At 39.4% G+C, this 21929-nt stretch overlaps 1 protein-coding gene across 9 annotated transcripts in view; it reads left to right on the plus strand.

Moving 5' to 3' along the window:
* The window catches only part of LOC123875436 (titin), a 45565-nt gene that overhangs the window by 20333 nt on the left and 3303 nt on the right, over positions 1 to 21929 (plus strand). The window contains exons 3-5 of one of the 9 annotated variants that reach the window (XM_045921258.1): positions 14237 to 15540; positions 15633 to 21083; positions 21258 to 21644. In XM_045921258.1, coding sequence (XP_045777214.1) covers positions 14237 to 15540; positions 15633 to 21083; positions 21258 to 21644 — 7142 coding nt within the window. Of the gene's footprint in view, positions 1 to 13637; positions 13742 to 14236; positions 15541 to 15632; positions 21645 to 21929 lie in introns of those variants that run through there. The other 8 variants (XM_045921257.1, XM_045921259.1, XM_045921261.1 and 5 more) reach the window with 8 other exon arrangements.

A 21929-nucleotide genomic window follows, 5' to 3' on the forward strand; every position in this document is an offset into this window, starting at 1 on the left:
AGTAGGAAGTACCTAACAGACGTTTGTAAATAGAAGGAAAATAAACGAAAGCGAGGCGAACGTTTAAATTGTTTTATGCAGACAGCAGTAGCAGGAATGTATCTAGTGAATAATCATTAATTGTTACATTTGGGATACCTACAGAACATTGGGACTTGCGAAAGTTATTTGTTTATAAAACTGATTTTAATGGAAATATGTATATGGACAAAATAGCATAACGAATGTAAACTTGTTTTGGTTAAACTCCTAAATCATTTCAGTACATACTTGGTTAATTACCCCAAAGTAATTTTTGATCACAAAAACTAAAAATAATACCTACATACCCACCACGGCTACTAAGACACGATAAAATTGCCAAAATTGATAATTTTGTTGATAATAAAGTTACAATTTGTGATCGCTAAATTATTATCATTACCTATAATCATACCATAAATTATGAAATGTATTTTGGGAGTGTAGCTAGATATACAAACTGATAAGATAGGCGAATTTGTTTTTATGCAACTGTATTACCTAATTGTTTATCTATCTGGCTATGATGTAAAAGCGAGAGACATAAGTCATTGCCTAATAGCAATATTGCCTGTTGCCACGTGAGATTCTAAAACTAGCACATGAGTGATTTAGTTTATTATTTTCCGGGATAAAAGTAGCCTATGTCCGTCCCCGGGATATAAGCTGACCCTGTACCAAATTTCGTCAGAATAGGTTAAACTGTTGGGCCGTGAAAAGGTAGCAGACAGACAGACAGACAGATAGATAGACAGACAGATAGACAGACAGACAGATAGACAGACAGACACACTTTCGCATTTATAATATTAAGTATGGATAAGTCGTGAAGGTGAAAATAGGCGCGGGGCACTCGTAAGAACTTATTCTTATTTCTTGTCCGTGATGTAACTGTAGTCTACTTTAGATAGTTTTTTTAACCCCCGACCCAAAAAGAGGGGTGTTATAAGTTTGACGTGTGTATCTGTGTGTCTGTGTATCTGTGTATCTGTGTATCTGTCTGTGGCATCGTAGCGCCTAAACGAATGAACCGATTTTAATTTACTTTTTTTTGTTTGAAAGGTGGCTTGATTGAGAGTGTTCTTAGCTATAATCCAAAAAAATTGGTTCAGCCGTTTAAGAGTTATCAGCTCTTTTCTAGTTTTCTTGTAGAAAAGAAGGTTAGATAACCGTTATGTTCATAATATTATGTCAATTGACAAATGTCAAGCTGTCAAGATGGACGTTGCCTAAATACATAATTATTTATTTGAAAATGATGTTTTGGAAAACTCAGATACTTTAGATAGTAGGCGCGGAATAGTTCAAGAAAATCAGTTCAGCCGTTTGAAAGTTATCTTGTCGGGGGTGTTATAAATTTTTAATTTACACTTGTTAATCTTTATTTTTTGCCGGGGCTTCATCACTTTAGGTAGTTATTATTCTAGTCCCGTCAAACATGAAGATTTCAATTGTCAAGGTGCTGGAATAGCAATCCCGCACTGGGAAACGGGGAATAGGATAATCTCAAGCGTCAGACGACTTTATTAACCGACTTCAAAAAAGGAGAAGGTTCTCAATGCGTCGGAATCTTTTTTTGAGTCCGTCTTTTTAGTTGGAGCGACGACGACGAAAGTCAACCGAGCAATTTTTTCTTATTTTGAAGTCAGTGTTCCTTACTCAGTAAAAGTTCTCTATATAAGGAACAATGCGTTTTTTCATTCGAATGGTTTGAATTCTCAAAAAATGTTTGTAAACTCCTATAAAACACGATTCCAAAACCGACTTCGCTAGACTGGTTGAACCAAGGAGTTGCAATTTTTTTACAACACATTAACCTTTATGAGTAAAGCAATAAAGGACAGGTCTGAATGTAAGCTTGAGTACGTGGTAGGTACACATATTATAACTCGTATAAGGACAGTAAAAAGATTGGCCTCAATTCTGAACATGGAAAGTTGCTGCAGGAGACAATCCAAAAATGGTCGTAATACTGAAAGAGGTATTTGGGTTTGTTTTAATTGTACATTCAACCACATTTTGTGAAATCAAGACCACTGACGGTCCTATGTGATATGTTAAAGAACTTTCTACCTCAAAGTTTCAGTAGAAAACTTTTTCAGCTTTTATCAAAATGAGATCATTAAAACCTCAATGAAATAGATTGAACTACAGGCGAACTCAAGGGCAAGAGCTGTATCAATTACTAGAACCAAATCTAAGTAACTATAATGAGCCTGCAGTAGATATAAATATGTTTATCTCTGTTTGAGTCGTATTGCTGATTGCCGAGAGTCATTACCTCACATGGTAGGTGGTAGGGGTTTCCTTGTTTTTGGGTAATAATGTATTTATCGTTTTATCTCCCAAAGGCTTCTCAGACTTAATACTTATCAAATATTTAGTGATAATAAACATATTATACCATATTATGGAGAATCGCACCTTTAAATTAATAAATAAACGACTCCAATTGAAACTAAATTCATTTCATCACCGCATGCTCTACCATGTCGTGTTTACAGGAAGTTAACAAACGTAGACCTACACTGCCAAGTGCCACCTATTATACTTGAGGTTTAGATCTATTAATAGCGTCTTACATACTGCTAACCGCGGGTGGTTAAAATTGATATCCTTTATGCAATAGTTCGCGTCTCTATTTATATTACAGTCTCTATTGTCAATTTTAAGCTGCCTTCTTAGTTCACACTTCACAACAGCTGTAAGTGGAACGATACATGTAGATTACACGAAGTTTTCCGGATATTCCTGTTATTCATTGTGCGCAAAAGCTGGTATGGTGGTGTTTCCAGGATAGGTACACACTAAAAATCCAGCGGCACAGTAGAATCATGAATAAGGGATCTCAGGATCCCGAATATCGGATGCGACTGAGACGTCCCGACATTGAACCGACATAAGATTGCACCTATTTTCTAAAGCGAAAGGTGAGCATAACGTCTCTTTCTTCTCCTCTCTTCCTCTCTCCTCCTCTTCTGTCTCGTCTGTCTTCTTCTGTGGAGCGGGTGAGCGTCCGTGTCCAGCTCTCGTTCCTATTTAGCGGCCTCCTCCAGTTTTACAAAGGATATAATAGGAGTCACAAAAGGAGGCTATTACGTTCCGAGAGGCTTCCTCCGAAAGGATATGTTGCTCAAGTCCCCACACCACGCAGTTACCTACCTACCGTATCCTCTTTCGCTTTTCCTGCCAAGTTATACTATACGTTGAAGTAAAACCTACTTCGTATATTTTGGTGTAATTCCAGACTGCTTTCGTGAATCTTGTATACCTACGTAATGTGGGTTTACATCTTTACCTACCTCGTTAAACCTAAAACCCATCGACCTGTACTTAGTCGTAGCTGCTTTTTTCTTCAACTCACACTAGAAAGGACGGGTTGACTTCGATTCTCAGATGGATATTAAATAACATATCCTGTGCTACTTAGGTACTTAGAACAAAAAGATGGGCTCTACAGTTCCCTATTCACATTTAACCGTTTCGTTGAATGTTGACCGGATACAAATTTTCCAGTGAATGATTTTGAATGAATGAAACTACTCTTACTATTTTGTTCATAGCTACTACAACATGCCTATGGATGTATGTAGTTACTTATATGAGACTGCACCTTCGTTGGTGTAGTGCCTTTGAAGTTAGATATTTGTCTCTGCAATTACCTAGGTATTCAGGTTATCTTTCCAAAATTGTTCGCGATATCTCGAGATAAGAATAAGTTGGTAAATACTTATGATATCTAAAACCATAAAAAATAGCTGATACGTGTATTCGCACAGAGTTTGTCTGATATAGGTTATAACACATATCTATGGTTATAACTTATAACAATAATATTATGGTTTCGCAAGAAATATTGTTGCATTTGGGTTGTCAGGTTGATAGGTTTACCTGGTTTCCTATTGTTTTTCAATTTGGTGGGATGGATGTATTGAAATATTGAGCTCGAAATTTTTTTACAATAGGTACAGTAAATGATAAAAATTCTTTCTCTCTTTTTATTTTAGTTTAGCACTATACGTGACGTATTTAATATCCTCTACCGCGTCTCTATATACCTATTCAATCCTCTAGACAGGTAAAACTTCGCGAGGAAACTAAAAAATATTTTCCATAATCAAATACCGAGGTAGGTATAAAGTATAAAAAACATTCAGGCTAGGTGAGAGCTGTGTAATGCACTAGCTGGTAGGTATAAGTGTGTGGGTGTACGAAGCTGTTCATGATCCAATCACAGCCACAGAAGGTCGTCGACCATATGGTCTGTCTCGAATCATGCAAATCGCAAACCAAATCCGAAAACAAACTGTGGATTTAATAATATTATGATTGATTTTTTTTGCTTGACAACCGTTTATTTGAAACAATCCACTGTAAGCTGACAGATGTGCTATTTTTTGTCTTGGTATTAAAAAATAATACGACTATCGCTTAATATTGTGTTATTTTAAGCTCAGCGTATTTTTTTTTTTTTTTTGAGATAAGGAAGCTCTAGACACTTAGAGAGAGCTTTGAATTTCATTGTACCTATCTACAGATATATTGTGTTCACCAGGTGTTCACTTTAACTTTTAGTTTTACAAGTAGCTGATCTTTTTAGAAGATGTTCTCAAGATAAAAGATAAAGAGGTACCTAGTAGGTTGATCTACCTACTTCAATTCTGGGGTTATAAGTTTCAGTTACTCCACAAATACATAAAAATGTTACTAGCGCGATGTACAATTTCTAAAGTAATCGAATAAAGTCTTCAAACTACTTAGTTAGCTTTCTTTCACGGCCCATGAAAAGAAGCTAACTCCTTAACTAGCGTGTTTAAGGAAGTTTGAAGAAGTTGTCATAGCCTCTGATTTGTGGTAGGTACCTACTAAGTACAAATTGGAAGAAAATGAGATATGTCTTTGTAGTGCAAGCATATTTTTCATTAGATAAACAGGTAGGTACATTTTCTTCGCAAGCCGTTGAGCTATGTCGGTTACTCTGGTTCTCCTATGGAACTGCTCATTTCCGATTTGATCAAGTAGAGAAAAGTAAGTAGCTATTCTTACACAAATATGTTCACAAATTCGACAACTTTACCTTCCTAATAGGTACTTACCTATATTAATATAGGTAGCTGATGTAGGCAACTATTTACCTACTTATCATATACTAGAGGATGCCCGCGAGTTCGTCCGCGTGGATTTAGGTTTTTAAAGACCCATTGGGAACTGTTTGATTTTCCGGGATAAAAAGTAGCCTATGTCCGTCCCCGGGATATAAGCTAACCCTGTACCAAACGTCAGAATCGGTTTTAAACTGTTGGGCCGTGAAAAGGTAGCAGACACACACACTTTCGCATTTATAATATTAGTATGGATTTTAGATGCATGGAGGTTTTCACGTCCATGCTTAGATGTTGCATGATGAATTGATGATGCATTCGCCGCTTATTTTCGGGAGCTGATGTAATCATCGTGATATTAAATTGTTTCCGCTGTGTGATTATTTTGCACTTGAGTATAACAATGGGTCACCTTGACTGAAACACCGCGTGGGCAAAAAGCTATAACACCTTTAAAGTAAATGACTTACCTACCTACTATACAGGTACACTTGGTACACGAAAATCTCTGGTTTTTTCTCTTGGATGAAAATATCTCTATGTTTTTTCTAAAGTTTTTAGTTTTTCTTGTAGATAGAGAGCACTGAAGTTGACACATTATCATATAAAGTACGCTGGAAGACGTATTCCATTCATACAAAATAACTTTTACTTATTTTTCGTGTCGATTCGAAGTAGCGCACCAAGCGTATTGGAAATTACCGAAGACTTATTGTCAAATGGTTTTCAAGCTCACAAATGTCGCTCATTGTTGCTATCACACCAAAATGACAAAAACCAAGTTGCTTCAAAAACAGGTCGGCAATCGCAGGTCCAGCGTAATAGTTGTATTAGTGGAGATCAGTGCTAGAGAATCTTATCTATCGTTTGTCTTCAGTCTGTGAATTTCCTATTGTTTTATCTACCTACTAATGCTTCCAAAATGTAGGTAATGTCCATATCAGTTTTAGTGGTTTTAACTTAGTTTCGTACTTGGCATTACTTTGTATTTATCGACAGGTTGAAAATACTTTCCTCATTTTAGACTGTGTAGAAATAATGCTGAATTTCATAACCAGCTTTTATATTAAAAATTATTTAGTTCATCTTTGTATCTTAGTAGATAATCAAGTATATAAATATTACTAGTACTTTCTTCTCGGTCTACTTAGATTTCTAATTGCGGGATATTATACCTAGGTATAGAAATAAAGTTTTTTATTCAAATCTTATAACTGCCAACGAAAATTGCATAGCATAAAAGCCATAAACAGTAAACTTGTTTTTACGACGTCTTCTTTTTTCAACGGTTAAAAAACAAGGCTTCTCCATACCTACTTATCTTAGGCATCGTTCAGACGAAAGGAATTAGCAGTGTCAGAATGAGAGTAGGTACGAATTTACGATTAATGGAATTCCCAAATTATGCAGACATGTATTTTTCTACAGCCAAACAGACTTAATGAAATTTTAAATAATTATAATTATACCTACCTACTTAAAGAAGTCTTTAAGTTCTCTCTATTGGTGAGTAGTTCTCTTACATTTTGCCCTTCATATTGAAAACACTGCAGTTGCAAAATAACGGTTCGGAGAAACTGCACTTTTTCTTAGCACAGCTAAAATTTTCATGACAAATCTTAGCAAAAAACAATACTTCCAATGAAAATTTTCCTGAAAATAATTTTTTGGCGTGCCAGAAGGCTCCTTGAAAGTCCATTTTTGTAAAAAAGTGAAAAACTCAATAGTGTCGATTACTACAAATAGAGTAACGAGGGCAGAATTTATTTAGCACTAGAGGATGCCCGCGACTTCACCCGCGTGGAGTTCTGTTTTTTAAAATCCTGTAGGAACTCTTCAATTTTCCAGGATAAAAAGTAGCCTATGTCCTTCCCCGGGATGTATTCCAAGTCTGTACCAAATTTCATTAAAATCGGTTCAGTGGTTGGCCCGTGAAAACGTAGCAGACAGACAGACAGACAGAGAGACAGACAGACACACTTTCGCATTTATAATATTAGTATGGATGGCAACCTAGACATGTCAACTTTTTAGTTCCATCTATCTACTTACTACGAAATAGGGACCAATCTAGATAATTTAAGCTTTGATCAATTTCTATAACTAACTAAAGACCAGAGAGCTACCATGAACCTACATTTTATGTAAATGGAGTATACCTAGACCTAGCTCCCTAGTATCTACCTAAGTACTACCTAACTACTAGCTTTGCTACTAGTTCTCATTGAGAATTTTCGTGAATCCGTCGTAATCGGCGACATATCGGCGTTGTGTGTGTACGATGGCTTACATTTAGTACAAACTTGTCTTGATTTCGGCGAGGTGCTTCTCACGACGCGACGTTGTCGGGTCGTTGGTTTGGTTCCGCGTCGTCGACCGCGCCGAGGCGGCATCTTTTCCATACCAAAATGCTAATTTCAGATTTCCAATTCGCCAAAATAATAAATGGCGAAGAGATTAAAACAGACTTTTATTGTTATTAACAATGTGATGGCAATTCAACGTGTAATAAAAATCGGTTAAGTGCGAGTCGGACTCGCACGCAAAGGGTTCTGTACCATCGTAGAAGAAATGACACTTTTTTATAATTTTCATGGTGGCCACTGAAATTTCTATTATTTGTTGTTAAAGCGGCAAAATAAATACGTGCACGTTCTGTATGTCCATGAGCCCCGTTAGTACCCTTCGCGTACGGAACCCTGAATACTAAAAATAGGTAATTGGAATACAACAGCAATCAGCATCCGAGTTTCGACTTGATTTCGAAATGCCGAAAGACTTTTATGACTTTGCTAATACTACTTAGCTAGCGTGGTGGGAAGTTTTCATCCTATGATACCCATCATATTGTAATTACTGGATGAGGTCACGACTCTCAGCAATGAATATTACGATACACAGAGATAAAACGCTATAGCTTTAGATAGACCTCTGTTCACCCTTTTGACAATCTTGAGCTTGATTCTCGGGTTCTTGAATTAGTTGATCAATTCTGATTAAAGTTGAAACAGTAGCAGGTAGTAGGTACTTAGGTATACTTTCATATTATGTTTGATGGGTTTAATATTCAAATGAGAACTAAACTACGTTGCAATGGAAAGTGCTGGGGAGCGCGCTCACTTCTCATAAGTTTGATTATAATGCTCTATTAGTACTGTGAGAGTTTCATCCCAATTATTGACGTTTTTTGCCGTACCTCAAAAGGAAAAACGGAACCCTTATACTTTATAGGATCACTTTGTTGTCTGCCTGTCGGTCCGTCCGTTCCTCGTGTCTGTCAAGAAACCTATAGGGTACTTCCCGTTGTCCTAGAATCATGGCAGGTAGGTAGGTCGTATAGCACATATACAGGAATAAATCTAAAAACCGCGAATTTGTGGTCACGTCATTTAAAAAAAAAATATGTTTAAATTTTCAAAGTAAGATAACTATACCAAGTGGGGTATAATATGAAAGGGCTTTACCTGTACATTCTAAAACAGATTTTTATTTATTTTTATGCATAATAGTATTTGATTTATCGTGCAAAGTGTTGGACAAAATACTCAAGTACGGAACCCTCGGTGCGCGAGTCTACCTCGCACTTGACCGGTTTTTTTGACATTGTGTCAGTGCGGTCTTACGCCTTGTGTTCAGGTTGGACTAGGTATCTATTTCTTTGCGAACACTAGTGTGGTAGTAGTTAGGTACTTACAGCCATTCAAACAAGACCCAAACAATTACATGAAAGCAAATTAATAATCACACATGCTTACGCACTGGAGCCAGCGTTCTGTCGGTTGAGTAATACGCCCAATATAGTCAAGACGCAAGATCTCGTCACCATACGCTGAGTCAGGCTGCATCGCGCATCTGTTCTTGCAAAACCAGGCAATAGCTATTTGGGTTTAGATGCATTTTAAGTAGTCGTGTGCTAAGTGCTAACGCTGAACAGTTACTGTATACAGGCGGTCTTGTAATTTGATGCTTTAATACCCTCAAATCAAATCAAATCAAACATTTTATTTGCTTAAATGCGGGTTAAATAGTAATTACAAATTTATATTGGTACCACCATATTTGCCATGGAATGGCGTGCAAATTACGTACATACATGAATCATTACAAGTTAACGTCACTCAAGGTCCATAATAATATTATCTACTCAATTTTAAGTCAAAAAATTCTGCAGATGCATCGCGCATCTGTTCTTGCAAAACCATTCAATGGCTATTTGGGTTGAGATGCATTTTAAGTACCTAGTCGTGTGCTAAGTGCTAATGCTGAACAGTTGCTGTATACAGGGTGTCTTTTAATTTGATGCTTTAATGCGCCCAATATAGTCAATACTCAAGACGTCTCTGAGATTAGGACTTTCTTGAAAACCTAGGTCCTACATCCAAAACCGAAGAAAGCCCTCGATAAATTGAGTAAGCGAGTAGGAGGAAAATATCACATTAATTACCAATCGTTGCAAACATGTTGCAAACTTGTATAAAGAAAAATTAAATCCAATAAGGACAACAAGATTTATTTTCAAGCAAAGAATCGTGTCACGGCCAGCCTTGCACTTCGCAGTAAACAATGTTTGCTTGTATGACCTATCTGCGGTTGCGCCATTTTATCCTGAATCATTTTATTCACTCGATATTAACCATACTTATTTAAAACTATAGTACCTTGTCACGATTTTAGCCTATTTATCTAGATTTAGCCTACAAGTCGATTTTAAAGTTTACATAATTGCCTGAATTTATAAAGGAACAACTGACGAACAAAACGGTGGAATCGCTCGAAATAAAATCTTACCGGAGCAAAAACTTTCAAAAATTGGATGAAAGCTTTACTGTAATTACGTTTAAGTATTCCGTTTTGATCGAAATCAATGGGGGACAATTATTTTAGCACAGTTTTAGACTTTTGGCTTGGAAATGAGTGCAAGTTTGTATTCAATGAACTGTAAATGTATTCAATGAATGAAACCATGAACTTTCGACTCAATTTCAGTGCAGTTTTATTCCGCTAGGGCAAAAACGTCCGGATTAGAATTTTTTATCTAAAAATTTAAATCCCTTTTATGAATTTGCAGTCATTTACCTATTTCTTTATGGTATGGTAAAAGTTTACTATGCTAAAAGAATTTTCAGTGTGAATATTGTTCAGTATGAACAGCTTATAGCTATCGTAAATATGAGGGCTGATAACGATTATTCTGGGTTATCTGCTACGTAATATTATAGAATAGGGCTCATGACATCAACGCAAAACTCGGCGAATTTTGGTCCTGAACGTTCACCATATAATAACTTATAACTTTCAAACGGCTGAACCGATTTTCTTGGATTATAGCTAACACTCTCGATCAAGCCACCTTTCAAACAAAAAAAAAACTAAATTAAAATCGGTTCATTATTTTAGGAGCTACGATGCCACAGACAGACACACAGATACACACGTCAAAGTTATAACACCCCTCTTTTTGGGTCGGGGGTTAAAAAGGATGACGTCTAAAGTCATTTACCTGGAACTAGATATTGATCGACGAACGAGAGTTGAGTATAAAGTGTTTGATTCCCATCGCTAGGCGACAAATTACGAGTAGGTAGGTACCTACCTAAGGATGAGCGTGATGGTATGTTATGATGGTATTGGTATTAAATATTTAACATTTGGTTTATTCTTGGACTTTTACAAAAGGTATGACTGTAGTTTGTACCTTCTTACCAAGTCTATAATCCTTGTTGTTTGTTCTAAAAAAAGTTGATCAATGAGCAATTTTTCTTATACTTAGTGTTGGATGGCATAGACATAAAGACGAAAGCCGATATTAATTACATTACATCACATCACATCACACTATCACATCACACTAATATTATAAAGGCGAAAGTTTGTATGTGTGTGTGTCTGTGTGAGTATGTTTGTTACTCCTTCACGCAAAAACTGCTGGACGGATTTGGCTGAAATTCGGAATGGAGATAGATAATATCCTGGATTAGCACATAGGCTAATTTTTATCCCGGAAAATCAAAGAGTTTCTACGGGAATTTTAAAAAACCTACATCCACGCGAACGAAGTCGCGGGTATCAGCTAGTTATTCATATTTTCGCGATGCCAACGCTATCTTCAAAATGTTTGAAATATTTAGCAGATCTAGGGCCTAGGCTACAAATACACAGTTTTTCATTCCCGTATTTTTCGAACAGTACAATTTAATACTTGTTGAGTTGAAGAAACATTTCCCAGAACGGATCCTCCGAGTTAAGAGGATTGCATGTCTGTATTGAGTCATCGCTATATTTGGCGGTTTGTGCGCCCGAAGCCGAACAACCACCTACTGATTTTCTAAAGCTTCTTTGTTCTGCAGAGCAAACAGGCAGAGAGCGTCGGTTAATTAATCCTTTCGCTCTTAATCATTTTTAATTTATTTAAGGCGATGCCTTTGGCTAACCAAGATATGTTAACTTCAAAATATGTAAGTATATGTCTGGTGGGAGGCTTCGGCCGTGGCTAGTAACCATCCCTCTACCGACAAAACCGTGCCGCCAAGTCATTTAGCGTTCCGGTACGCTGTCGTGTTAAAGGCGATAAGGTGTGAAGTAACCATACCCCTTTCAAGTGAGGCTTCCATCTTAGACTGAATCATCACTTACCACCATGTGAGATCGCATTCAAGGGCTAACTAGTGTCAGAAGTCAGAACTCAGAATAAAGTAAAAAGAAAGACGTTATGTAAAGTTGAAGTCGTATAAGTTATAAGTTTATAACCCTATATACATAACAAAATATAAGTACGTAAATCTATTTACTTTCCTTTAAACGTACCTAATTCAATTAAAAATACATAATTATTGATAATTTAGGACACCACAAAGATTTTTTTTTACTATCGTAGCGAGTGGGGTGTCAAATGAAAGAGGAGAAAATTCTGAGTTCAAAAATAAATGTAAAATATGTAAGTATATGTCTGGTGGGAGGTTTCGGCCGTGGCTAGTAACCACCCTCTACCGACAAAACCATGCCGCCAAGCCATTTAGCGTTCCGGTACGCTGTCGTGTTAAAGGCGATAAGGTGTGAAGTAACCATACCCCTTTCAAGTGAGGCTTCCATCTTAGACTGAATCATCACTTACCACCAGGTGAGATCGCATTCAAAGGCAAACTTGTGTCAGAAGTCAGAACTCAGAATAAAGTAAAAAGAAAGACGTTATGTAAAGTTGAAGTCGTATAAGTTATAAGTTTATAACCCTATATACATAACAAAATATAAGTACGTAAATCTATTTACTTACCTTTAAACGTACCTAATCCAATTAAAATTACATAATTATTGATAATTTAGGACATCACAAAGATTTTTTTTACTATCGTAGCGAGTGGGGTGTCAAATGAAAGAGGAGAAAATTCTGAGTTCAAAAATAAATGTACTACAACATAAGCGATAGAAAACAATTTTACTACCTATAATATTTCAGCGTTTATTAAGACGATCGTACCTAGTCGGGTTTTAGTTTTCAGCTTAATTCATAAGTCGATTTAATTTTCTGCTGCGATGGAAACAAAGGCTTCACGGCAGTCAGCCAAACTGCACGCGGCGGTCCGGGCGTCCCGGTAACGATTTATCAAGTAACTGAAATATTGTTACTACGATTTAATCTCATACCTGAAGTGTTATCCAATGTTTCGCCTGGAAGTGTATGGAAAATTTACCTACTTAGGACGGCAATTGAAGTAAACCTTAAAAGCATAAAAGCAAGTGTACCTATTGAAGTAATTGGTTTTGCTCTAATAAGACAATCTTTGTACCTAATCTAGCCCTGCTATGACGATGATCATTCAGCGTTGTGAAAACTGCGTGTGGTTTTCAAATACAACATCTATAAATATAAATCGGTTGTTTTGAAATAACCAAAATAGATTTTTCAGAATAATACATAATAATATAATATAAATAGCGAAAATGTATATCTGTCTTTGTGCTAGCTTTTCACCGTTCTTCTGTTAAACCGATTTTGACGAAAGGTACCCACCTATATAGCTCACATCCCAGGGATGAACATAGGATCCACTTCATCCCGGAAAATGAAAGTTCCCGCAGGGTTTTAAAAAAACCTAAAACCACGCGGTTGAAATAGCGGGCGTCATCTAGTATAATTTAATTTATTTTGTTTTCTATGTTAAACATAGACTAGGTACCTATAACGAGTAGTCAAGTCCTTAAAAATAATATGTATAGAAGTAGTAGGTACCTAAGTCTTACGTACTTAGATTCGTTCCACCAAACCCAACTAAGTTGAATAAAAGGACCTAAAAAAACAAACCAAAACAATTATAAATACCTATACATTAAAATCGTAAAAACGGCTCTATTAATAATAAAATTCAGACTAATACACCTAGACCTAATACCTAGACAGAATAGATCTAGGTCAATTCGACGTACCTGTAAGCGAATCCTGCAAGAGGAATAATATGCTTTTTCAAACAAAACAGACAGTTTATGATTGTGATCAAAGTGTTCGAGTAGAGTGAACAGTAGTGGGCGCGATGGACGCGTGTGATGGCCGAACCGTTGACGCTGCCGCCGCTGCCGCCACCACGACGTTTTCCTTTGTACTTGCATCCATATCGTGTCAAATGGTACGAAGCCATTTTCGTTGTCCCCGCTAAGCGGATCAGATAAGGGGAGAACGGGGCAAGTTTTTAATAATTTTATTCGGATCCCGTTGTCCCGTTAACGGGGACACGACTAGCGGGGACAACGGGACTACCCAGAAAAAGAGCCTGTAATAATATGAGCCGGAGCACCCTAGGCTCTAACTATTCAGGAAATACAACTCACTAAATAGCTGTTTTTGCATTTTACCTGGGTATATAAATATATATGGTACTTCATCGTACTTAATGGTACGTTAGGAAACCAAATACATACTTATCATTAAAATGGTTAATTCGCATTTTTGTTTTACACCCCTATGGTTTAACGCCCGCGACATACCTACCTACTTAAAAAATTTCATATCACCAGGCCCCGGTAATAACATTATTATTTATTATTTTATAATAATAATATGTAGTTATTATGCATAGCTTTCTTAATAAGTTTTTCCTAATAGAAAAATATTTTGTTGACAGGCGCCACCGTTGCCTACACAACGATGTCCCGGAGCCATTGTTCGACGTGGAGCACACGAGCGTGGTCTCCGCATACAAACAAGATTACGACGAAAAACATGTCAGTCGCACTACGGCCGTCCATCACGAAGACCACTTGCGGCTTGAAGGCGACTTTCAGGAACCGGAACGTCCTCGCTGGCAACCTGCCGAGCGGCCTAAGCCTACGAAACCCGAAGACAACCTGAAACCTGAAGGAGAATTCGAGAGACCGAAACCTGAAGAATGGCGTCCGGGTGATAGAGCTCCGACTCGTCGCCCTCAAGATAACCTGAAGCCTGAAGGTGAATTTGATACTCCTGAAAAGGAACCATGGCGCCCAGCTGAACGTCAAAAGCCCAAAAAACCGGAAGATAATTTACATCCTGAAGGAGACTTTGAAAAACGTAAACCTGAGGAATGGCGTCCTGGAGATAGGGCCCCTATACGTAGACCTGAGGATAATTTGAAACCTGAAGGTGATTTTGAGCACAGAAGGCCAGAAGTATGGCAACCTGGAGACCGAGCTCCTGTTCGACGCCCTGTGGATAATCTCAGATCAGAAGGTGAATTTACTTCTCCAGAAAAGGAGCCCTGGAGACCGGCTGAACGTCCGAAGCAAAAGAAACCAGAAGACAATTTATATCCGGAAGGAGACTTTGAAAAACGTAAACCAGAGGAATGGCGTCCTGGAGATAGGGCTCCTATACGTAAACCTGAGGATAATCTGAAACCTGAAGGTGATTTTGAGCACAGAAGGCCAGAAGTATGGCAACCTGGAGACCGAGCTCCCGTTCGTCGCCCGGCAGATAATCTCAGATCAGAAGGTGAGTTTACCTCTCCAGTAAAGGAGCCTTGGCGGCCGGCTGAACGTCCGAGGCAGACGAAACCAGAAGATAACTTGTATCCCGAAGGAGAGTTTACGATGCCAAAGAAGGAACCTTGGAAACCAGCAGAACGACCAAAACAAAAGAAACCAGAAGACAACCTTAAACCTGAGGGTGATTTTGAAAGGCAAACACCTGAAAAATGGCGACCAGCTGAAAGAGAACCCATGAAACGTCCTGAAGATAATTTAAAGCCCGAAGGAGAATTTACCACTCCTAAGAAAGAGGAATGGAAACCAGCCGAAAGACCTCAACAGAAGAAACCTCAAGATAATTTGCATCCAGAAGGAGAATTTACAACTACAAGAACAATAACTGGAGATTACAGGGTTGTGACTGGCGAAAGAGCTGAAATAATACGACGCACTGATAATATTATAACTGAAGGAGAGTTCACAGGTATGGTATACTAACAAGTAATACTATCCTTGCCATTCATGTATTTTTCGTTACATTAAAGAGGTTAATAACTTTTTTAATATTATTTGCAGATACAACAACATCTCGCTCCGAGTATACTGTGAAACCTGTTGAGAGATCAAAACCAGTTCGACGTAATACTTGGACGAAAATAGAAGGTGATATGACTACTGAAACTACATCGATGTCAGAATTTGTTGACTATACCGATACTATAGAAAGAACAATTTTGGCTAAAAAGAAAACTGACAACTTAATACGCGAAGGTGAAATAGACTTTGTAACTTCAAACCAAAAAGATTTTCCTGAAAAAACAACAACAGTTGAACGTCCACAAAGACGTCGAACTTGGACTAAGGAAGATTTTGAAAAGTTTCATTCTACTGAAGACGTTGAAACCATCACTACAACACAAGAAGAATATCAGGCTTATGAGGAAAGAAGGCTGAAACGCCCTGATGTTAAAAAACCAAAAGATAATCTTAGACCAGAGGGTGACTTTGAAACTCCGAAGCACGAAGAATGGCGACCAGCAGAACGTCCAAAACAAAAGAAACCTGAAGATAATCTACGTCCTGAAGGTGAATTTACGACTCCTGAAAAAGAAAAATGGCAACCAGCAGAACGTCCCAAGCAAAAGAAACCTGAAGATAATCTAAAGCCGGAAGGTGACTTTGATACTCCAGAAAAAGAAAGGTGGAGGCCTGCTGAGCGCCGTGAAGCGAAAAAGCCGGAAGATAACTTGCGACCTGAAGGTGATTTTGAACAACGAAAACCCGATGAATGGCAACCAGCAGAACGTCCCAAACAAAAAAGACCCGAAGACAATCTTAAGCCAGAAGGTGAATTTGAAACTCCTGAAAAGGAAAGATGGCGACCGGCTGAGCGACCTAAACAAAAGAAACCGCAAGATAATCTTAAGCCAGAAGGTGACTTTGATACCCCAGAAAAAGAAAGATGGAGGCCTGCTGAGCGTCGTGAAGCGAAAAAGCCGGAAGATAACTTGCGACCCGAAGGTGATTTTGAACAACGAAAACCAGATGAATGGCAACCAGCAGAACGTCCTAAGCAAAAGAAGCCTGAAGATAATCTTAAGCCAGAAGGTGACTTTGATACCCCAGAAAAAGAAAGGTGGAGGCCTGCTGAGCGTCGTGAAGCGAAAAAGCCGGAAGATAACTTGCGACCTGAAGGTGATTTTGAACAACGAAAACCCGATGAATGGCAACCAGCAGAACGTCCCAAACAAAAAAGACCCGAAGACAATCTTAAGCCAGAAGGTGAATTTGAAACTCCTGAAAAGGAAAGATGGCGACCGGCTGAGCGACCTAAACAAAAGAAACCGCAAGATAATCTTAAGCCAGAAGGTGACTTTGATACCCCAGAAAAAGAAAGATGGAGGCCTGCTGAGCGTCTTGAAGCGAAAAAGCCGGAAGATAACTTGCGACCCGAAGGTGATTTTGAACAACGAAAACCAGATGAATGGCAACCAGCAGAACGTCCTAAGCAAAAGAAACCTGAAGATAATCTTAAGCCAGAAGGTGACTTTGATACCCCAGAAAAAGAAAGATGGAGGCCTGCTGAGCGTCGCGAAGCGAAAAAGCCAGAAGATAACTTGCGACCTGAAGGTGATTTTGAACAACGAAAACCCGATGAATGGCAACCAGCAGAACGTCCCAAACAAAAAAGACCCGAAGACAATCTTAAGCCAGAAGGTGAATTTGAAACTCCTGAAAAGGAAAGATGGCGACCGGCTGAGCGACCTAAACAAAAGAAACCGCAAGATAATCTTAAGCCAGAAGGTGACTTTGATACCCCAGAAAAAGAAAGATGGAGGCCTGCTGAGCGCCGTGAAGCGAAAAAGCCGGAAGATAACTTGCGACCCGAAGGTGATTTTGAACAACGGAAACCAGATGAATGGCAACCAGCAGAACGTCCTAAGCAAAAGAAACCTGAAGATAATCTTAAGCCAGAAGGTGACTTTGATACCCCAGAAAAAGAAAGATGGAGGCCTGCTGAGCGTCGTGAAGCGAAAAAGCCGGAAGATAACTTGCGACCCGAAGGTGATTTTGAACAACGAAAACCAGATGAATGGCAACCAGCAGAACGTCCTAAGCAAAAGAAACCTGAAGACAATCTTAAGCCAGAAGGTGACTTCGATACCCCAGAAAAAGAAAGATGGAGGCCTGCTGAGCGTCGCGAAGCGAAAAAACCGGAAGATAACTTGCGACCTGAAGGTGATTTTGAACAACGAAAACCCGATAAATGGCAACCAGCAGAACGTCCTAAACAAAAGAAACCTGAAGACAATCTCAAACCAGAAGGTGAATTTGAAACCCCTGAAAAGGAAAGGTGGCGACCGGCTGAGCGACCTAAACAAAAGAAACCGCAAGATAATCTTAAGCCAGAAGGTGACTTTGATACCCCAGAAAAAGAAAGATGGAGGCCTGCTGAGCGTCGTGAAGCGAAAAAGCCGGAAGATAACTTGCGACCCGAAGGTGATTTTGAACAACGAAAACCAGATGAATGGCAACCAGCAGAACGTCCTAAGCAAAAGAAACCTGAAGACAATCTTAAGCCAGAAGGTGACTTCGATACCCCAGAAAAAGAAAGATGGAGGCCTGCTGAGCGTCGCGAAGCGAAAAAACCGGAAGATAACTTGCGACCTGAAGGTGATTTTGAACAACGAAAACCCGATAAATGGCAACCAGCAGAACGTCCTAAACAAAAGAAACCTGAAGACAATCTCAAACCAGAAGGTGAATTTGAAACTCCTGAAAAGGAAAGGTGGCGACCGGCTGAGCGACCTAAACAAAAGAAACCTCAAGATAATCTTAAGCCAGAAGGTGATTTTGATACTCCAGAAAAAGAAAGATGGAGGCCTGCTGAGCGTCGTGAAGCGAAAAAGCCGGAAGATAACCTGCGACCCGAAGGTGATTTTGAACAACGGAAACCTGATGAGTGGCAACCAGCAGAACGTCCCAAGCAAAAGAAACCTGAAGATAATCTTAAGCCGGAAGGTGAATTTGAAACTCCTGAAAAGGAAAGGTGGCGACCAGCTGAGCGACCTAAACAAAAGAAACCGCAAGATAATCTTAAGCCAGAAGGTGACTTCGATACCCCAGAAAAAGAAAGGTGGAGGCCTGCTGAGCGTCGTGAAGCGAAAAAGCCGGAAGATAACCTGCGACCCGAAGGTGATTTTGAACAACGAAAACCTGATGAGTGGCAACCAGCAGAACGTCCCAAGCAAAAGAAACCTGAAGATAATCTTAAGCCGGAAGGTGACTTTGAAACCCCTGATAAAGTAAAGTGGCGACCTGCTGAGCGTCCAGTACAGCACAAGCCAAAAGATAATCTTAAACCTGAAGGAGATTTCGAACAAACTAAACCTGAAGAATGGCGTCCTGCAGAAAGGCAAACTCCTAAAAAACCAAAAGATAATCTTAGACCAGAAGGTGACTTTGATACCCCGGAAAAAGAAAGGTGGAGGCCTGCTGAGCGTCGTGAAGCGAGAAAGCCAGAAGATAACTTGCGACCTGAAGGTAATTTTGAACAACGAAAACCCGATGAATGGCAACCAGCAGAACGTCCCAAACAAAAAAAACCCGAAGACAATCTCAGGCCAGAAGGTGACTTTGAAACCCCTGAAAAAGAAAAGTGGCGACCGGCTGAGAGACCTAAACAAAAGAAGCCGCAAGATAACTTGCGACCTGAAGGTGACTTTGAACAACGAAAACCGGACAAATGGCAACCGGCAGAGCGGCCCAAACAAAAGAGACCCGAAGACAATCTCAGACCAGAAGGTGAATTTGAAACTCCTGAAAAGGAAAGATGGCGACCGGCTGAGCGACCTAAGCAAAAGAAACCGGAAGATAACTTGCGACCTGAAGGCGATTTTGAACAACGGAAACCAGATGAATGGAAACCAGCAGAACGTCCCAAGCAAAAGAAACCTGAAGATAACCTTAAACCAGAGGGTGACTTTGAAACCCCTGATAAAGTAAAGTGGCGACCTGCTGAGCGTCCAGTACAGCACAAGCCGAAAGATAATCTTAAACCTGAAGGAGATTTTGAACAAACTAAACCTGAAGAATGGCGTCCTGCAGAAAGGCAAACTCCTAAAAAACCAAAAGATAATCTTAGACCAGAGGGCGAATTCGAACAACCAGAAGTTCAGGAATGGCGGCCAGCAGAACGGCCAGAAGTAAAGAAACCTAAAGATAATCTTAAGCCCGAAGGTGAGTTTGTTCGACCGGAAAAGCCAAAATCCTCTCCCATAGGTGAAAGACCGGTACAGAAGAAACCTCAAGACAACCTTAAACCAGAAGGTGACATGAATGTTGTTGCAAGGGATGATTACAAACGAATAGAAAAAACAGAGAAGATAGTAATAAAAAAACAAGAAGACAATTTGAGAACCGAGGGTGAATTTATAGACCTACGAACACGTAATGATTACAGTGCTACGAAAGGAGAGAGAGCACCAGTGGTCAAACCACAAGATACCCTCAAACCAGATGGCAAATTCTATAAACCTGAAATTGTTCCATCCCAACCAGCAGAAAGGCGAAAGCCTTTCAAACAAGTTGACAATATAACAATCGAAAGAGATGTAGATTTGCGTCAGAGACAAAAAATAGAAAGAGTTGATATAATCCGTAGAGAAGACAATCTGAAGATAGAAGGTGAATTTATAGATATGAAACAGAGAAATGATTATAACGTTGTAACCGGAGACAGAATGGCTATTGTCAAACACGAAGACAATCTTAAAATGGAAGGCAAAATGGATACTGTTCGAACTTCGGATACTTACCGCGTTGTTAAAGGGCAAAGAGTAAAACTAACTCGTAGGGAAGATAACCTTAAGATTGAAGGAGTATTTGAAGACCATACTCGTAGGGATGACTTCAAACAAGTTATAGATCGGAAATCAGCAATCACTTACCCAGACAATAAACAACCAAAAGATCAACGGGGTAAATCACCTGAAGACCTCAATGGTGAAACACCAAAGAGATACCATGATAGACATCCGAAAGAAAAATCACCTATTTCGAAGCAGATGACTTACACAATACAGGAAGTCATAGATACAGATAAAACAACTAAAACTACACATGACGACTCTACACAGTACGTGATTCATCGCACATCTACACCTGGTAGGCCATATGATGGACCTGAAAATCAACAGGATAGACCCAAGACTTATAGTCCTGAAGAGCCTAGAAAACCTGAAGAGCAACATTCGCCTTATTCTGGCAAACCACACAGAACTCCTACTGATGAAGTTGATAAATCTGGTAGACCAAAATGGGTAAAACCACAAGATAATTTATACCCTGAGGGTGAAATGCAAAGTAGACCAAAAACTCAATGGCAACCAGGGGAAACACCCGATCAAGTCCGTCCTAAAGATAACTTGAGACCAGAAGGTGAGTTTGATCGACCTAAGCAATCACACTGGCAACCAGGAGTTACGCCGGAACAAACTCGTCCGAAAGATAATCTTAGACCAGAAGGTGACTTCGACCGCCCTAAAAAATCACAATGGCAACCAGGGGATACTCCAGAACAAATTCGGCCGAAAGATAACCTTAGGCCAGAAGGTGAGTTTGATCGGCCTAAGCAACCACACTGGCAACCAGGCGTTAGGCCGGAACAAACTCGTCCAAAAGATAATCTTAGATCAGAAGGTGACTTCGACCGCCCTAAAAAATCTCAATGGCAACCAGGAGATACTCCAGAACAAATTCGGCCGAAAGATAATCTTAGGCCAGAAGGTGACTTCGATCGCCCTAAAAAAACACAATGGCAATCAGGGGAAACACCTGAGCAAGTCCGTCCTAAAGATAACTTGAGACCTGAAGGTGACTTTGATCGACCTAAGCAAGCACACTGGCAACCAGGCGTTTCACCGGAACAAACTCGCCCGAAAGACAATCTTAGACCAGAAGGTGACTTCGACCGCCCTAAAAAATCACAATGGCAACCAGGGGATACTCCAGAGCAAATTCGGCCGAAAGATAACCTTAGGCCAGAAGGTGACTTCGATCGCCCTAAAAGACCACACTGGCAACCAGGTGATAAAGCAGAGCCAATTCGGACGAAAGATAATCTTGGGCCGGAAGGTGACTTCGATCGACCTAATAAATCACAATGGCAACCAGGGGAGACGCCTGAGCAAATTCGGCCAAAAGATAACCTTAGACCGGAAGGTGACTTCGATCATTCTAAGCGACCACAATGGCAACCTAGTGAGCGCCCAAGCCCTATTCGACCTAAAGATAATTTATATCTTGAAAAAGATAGTAAAGTTTATCCAGGACCTGGTAAACCTGGTGATCATAAAGATGGTCCAAGGCCTG

This window comes from Maniola jurtina, chromosome 20 (assembly GCF_905333055.1).
Source record: "Maniola jurtina chromosome 20, ilManJurt1.1, whole genome shotgun sequence".
In the NCBI taxonomy this organism is placed as follows: domain Eukaryota; kingdom Metazoa; phylum Arthropoda; class Insecta; order Lepidoptera; family Nymphalidae; genus Maniola; species Maniola jurtina.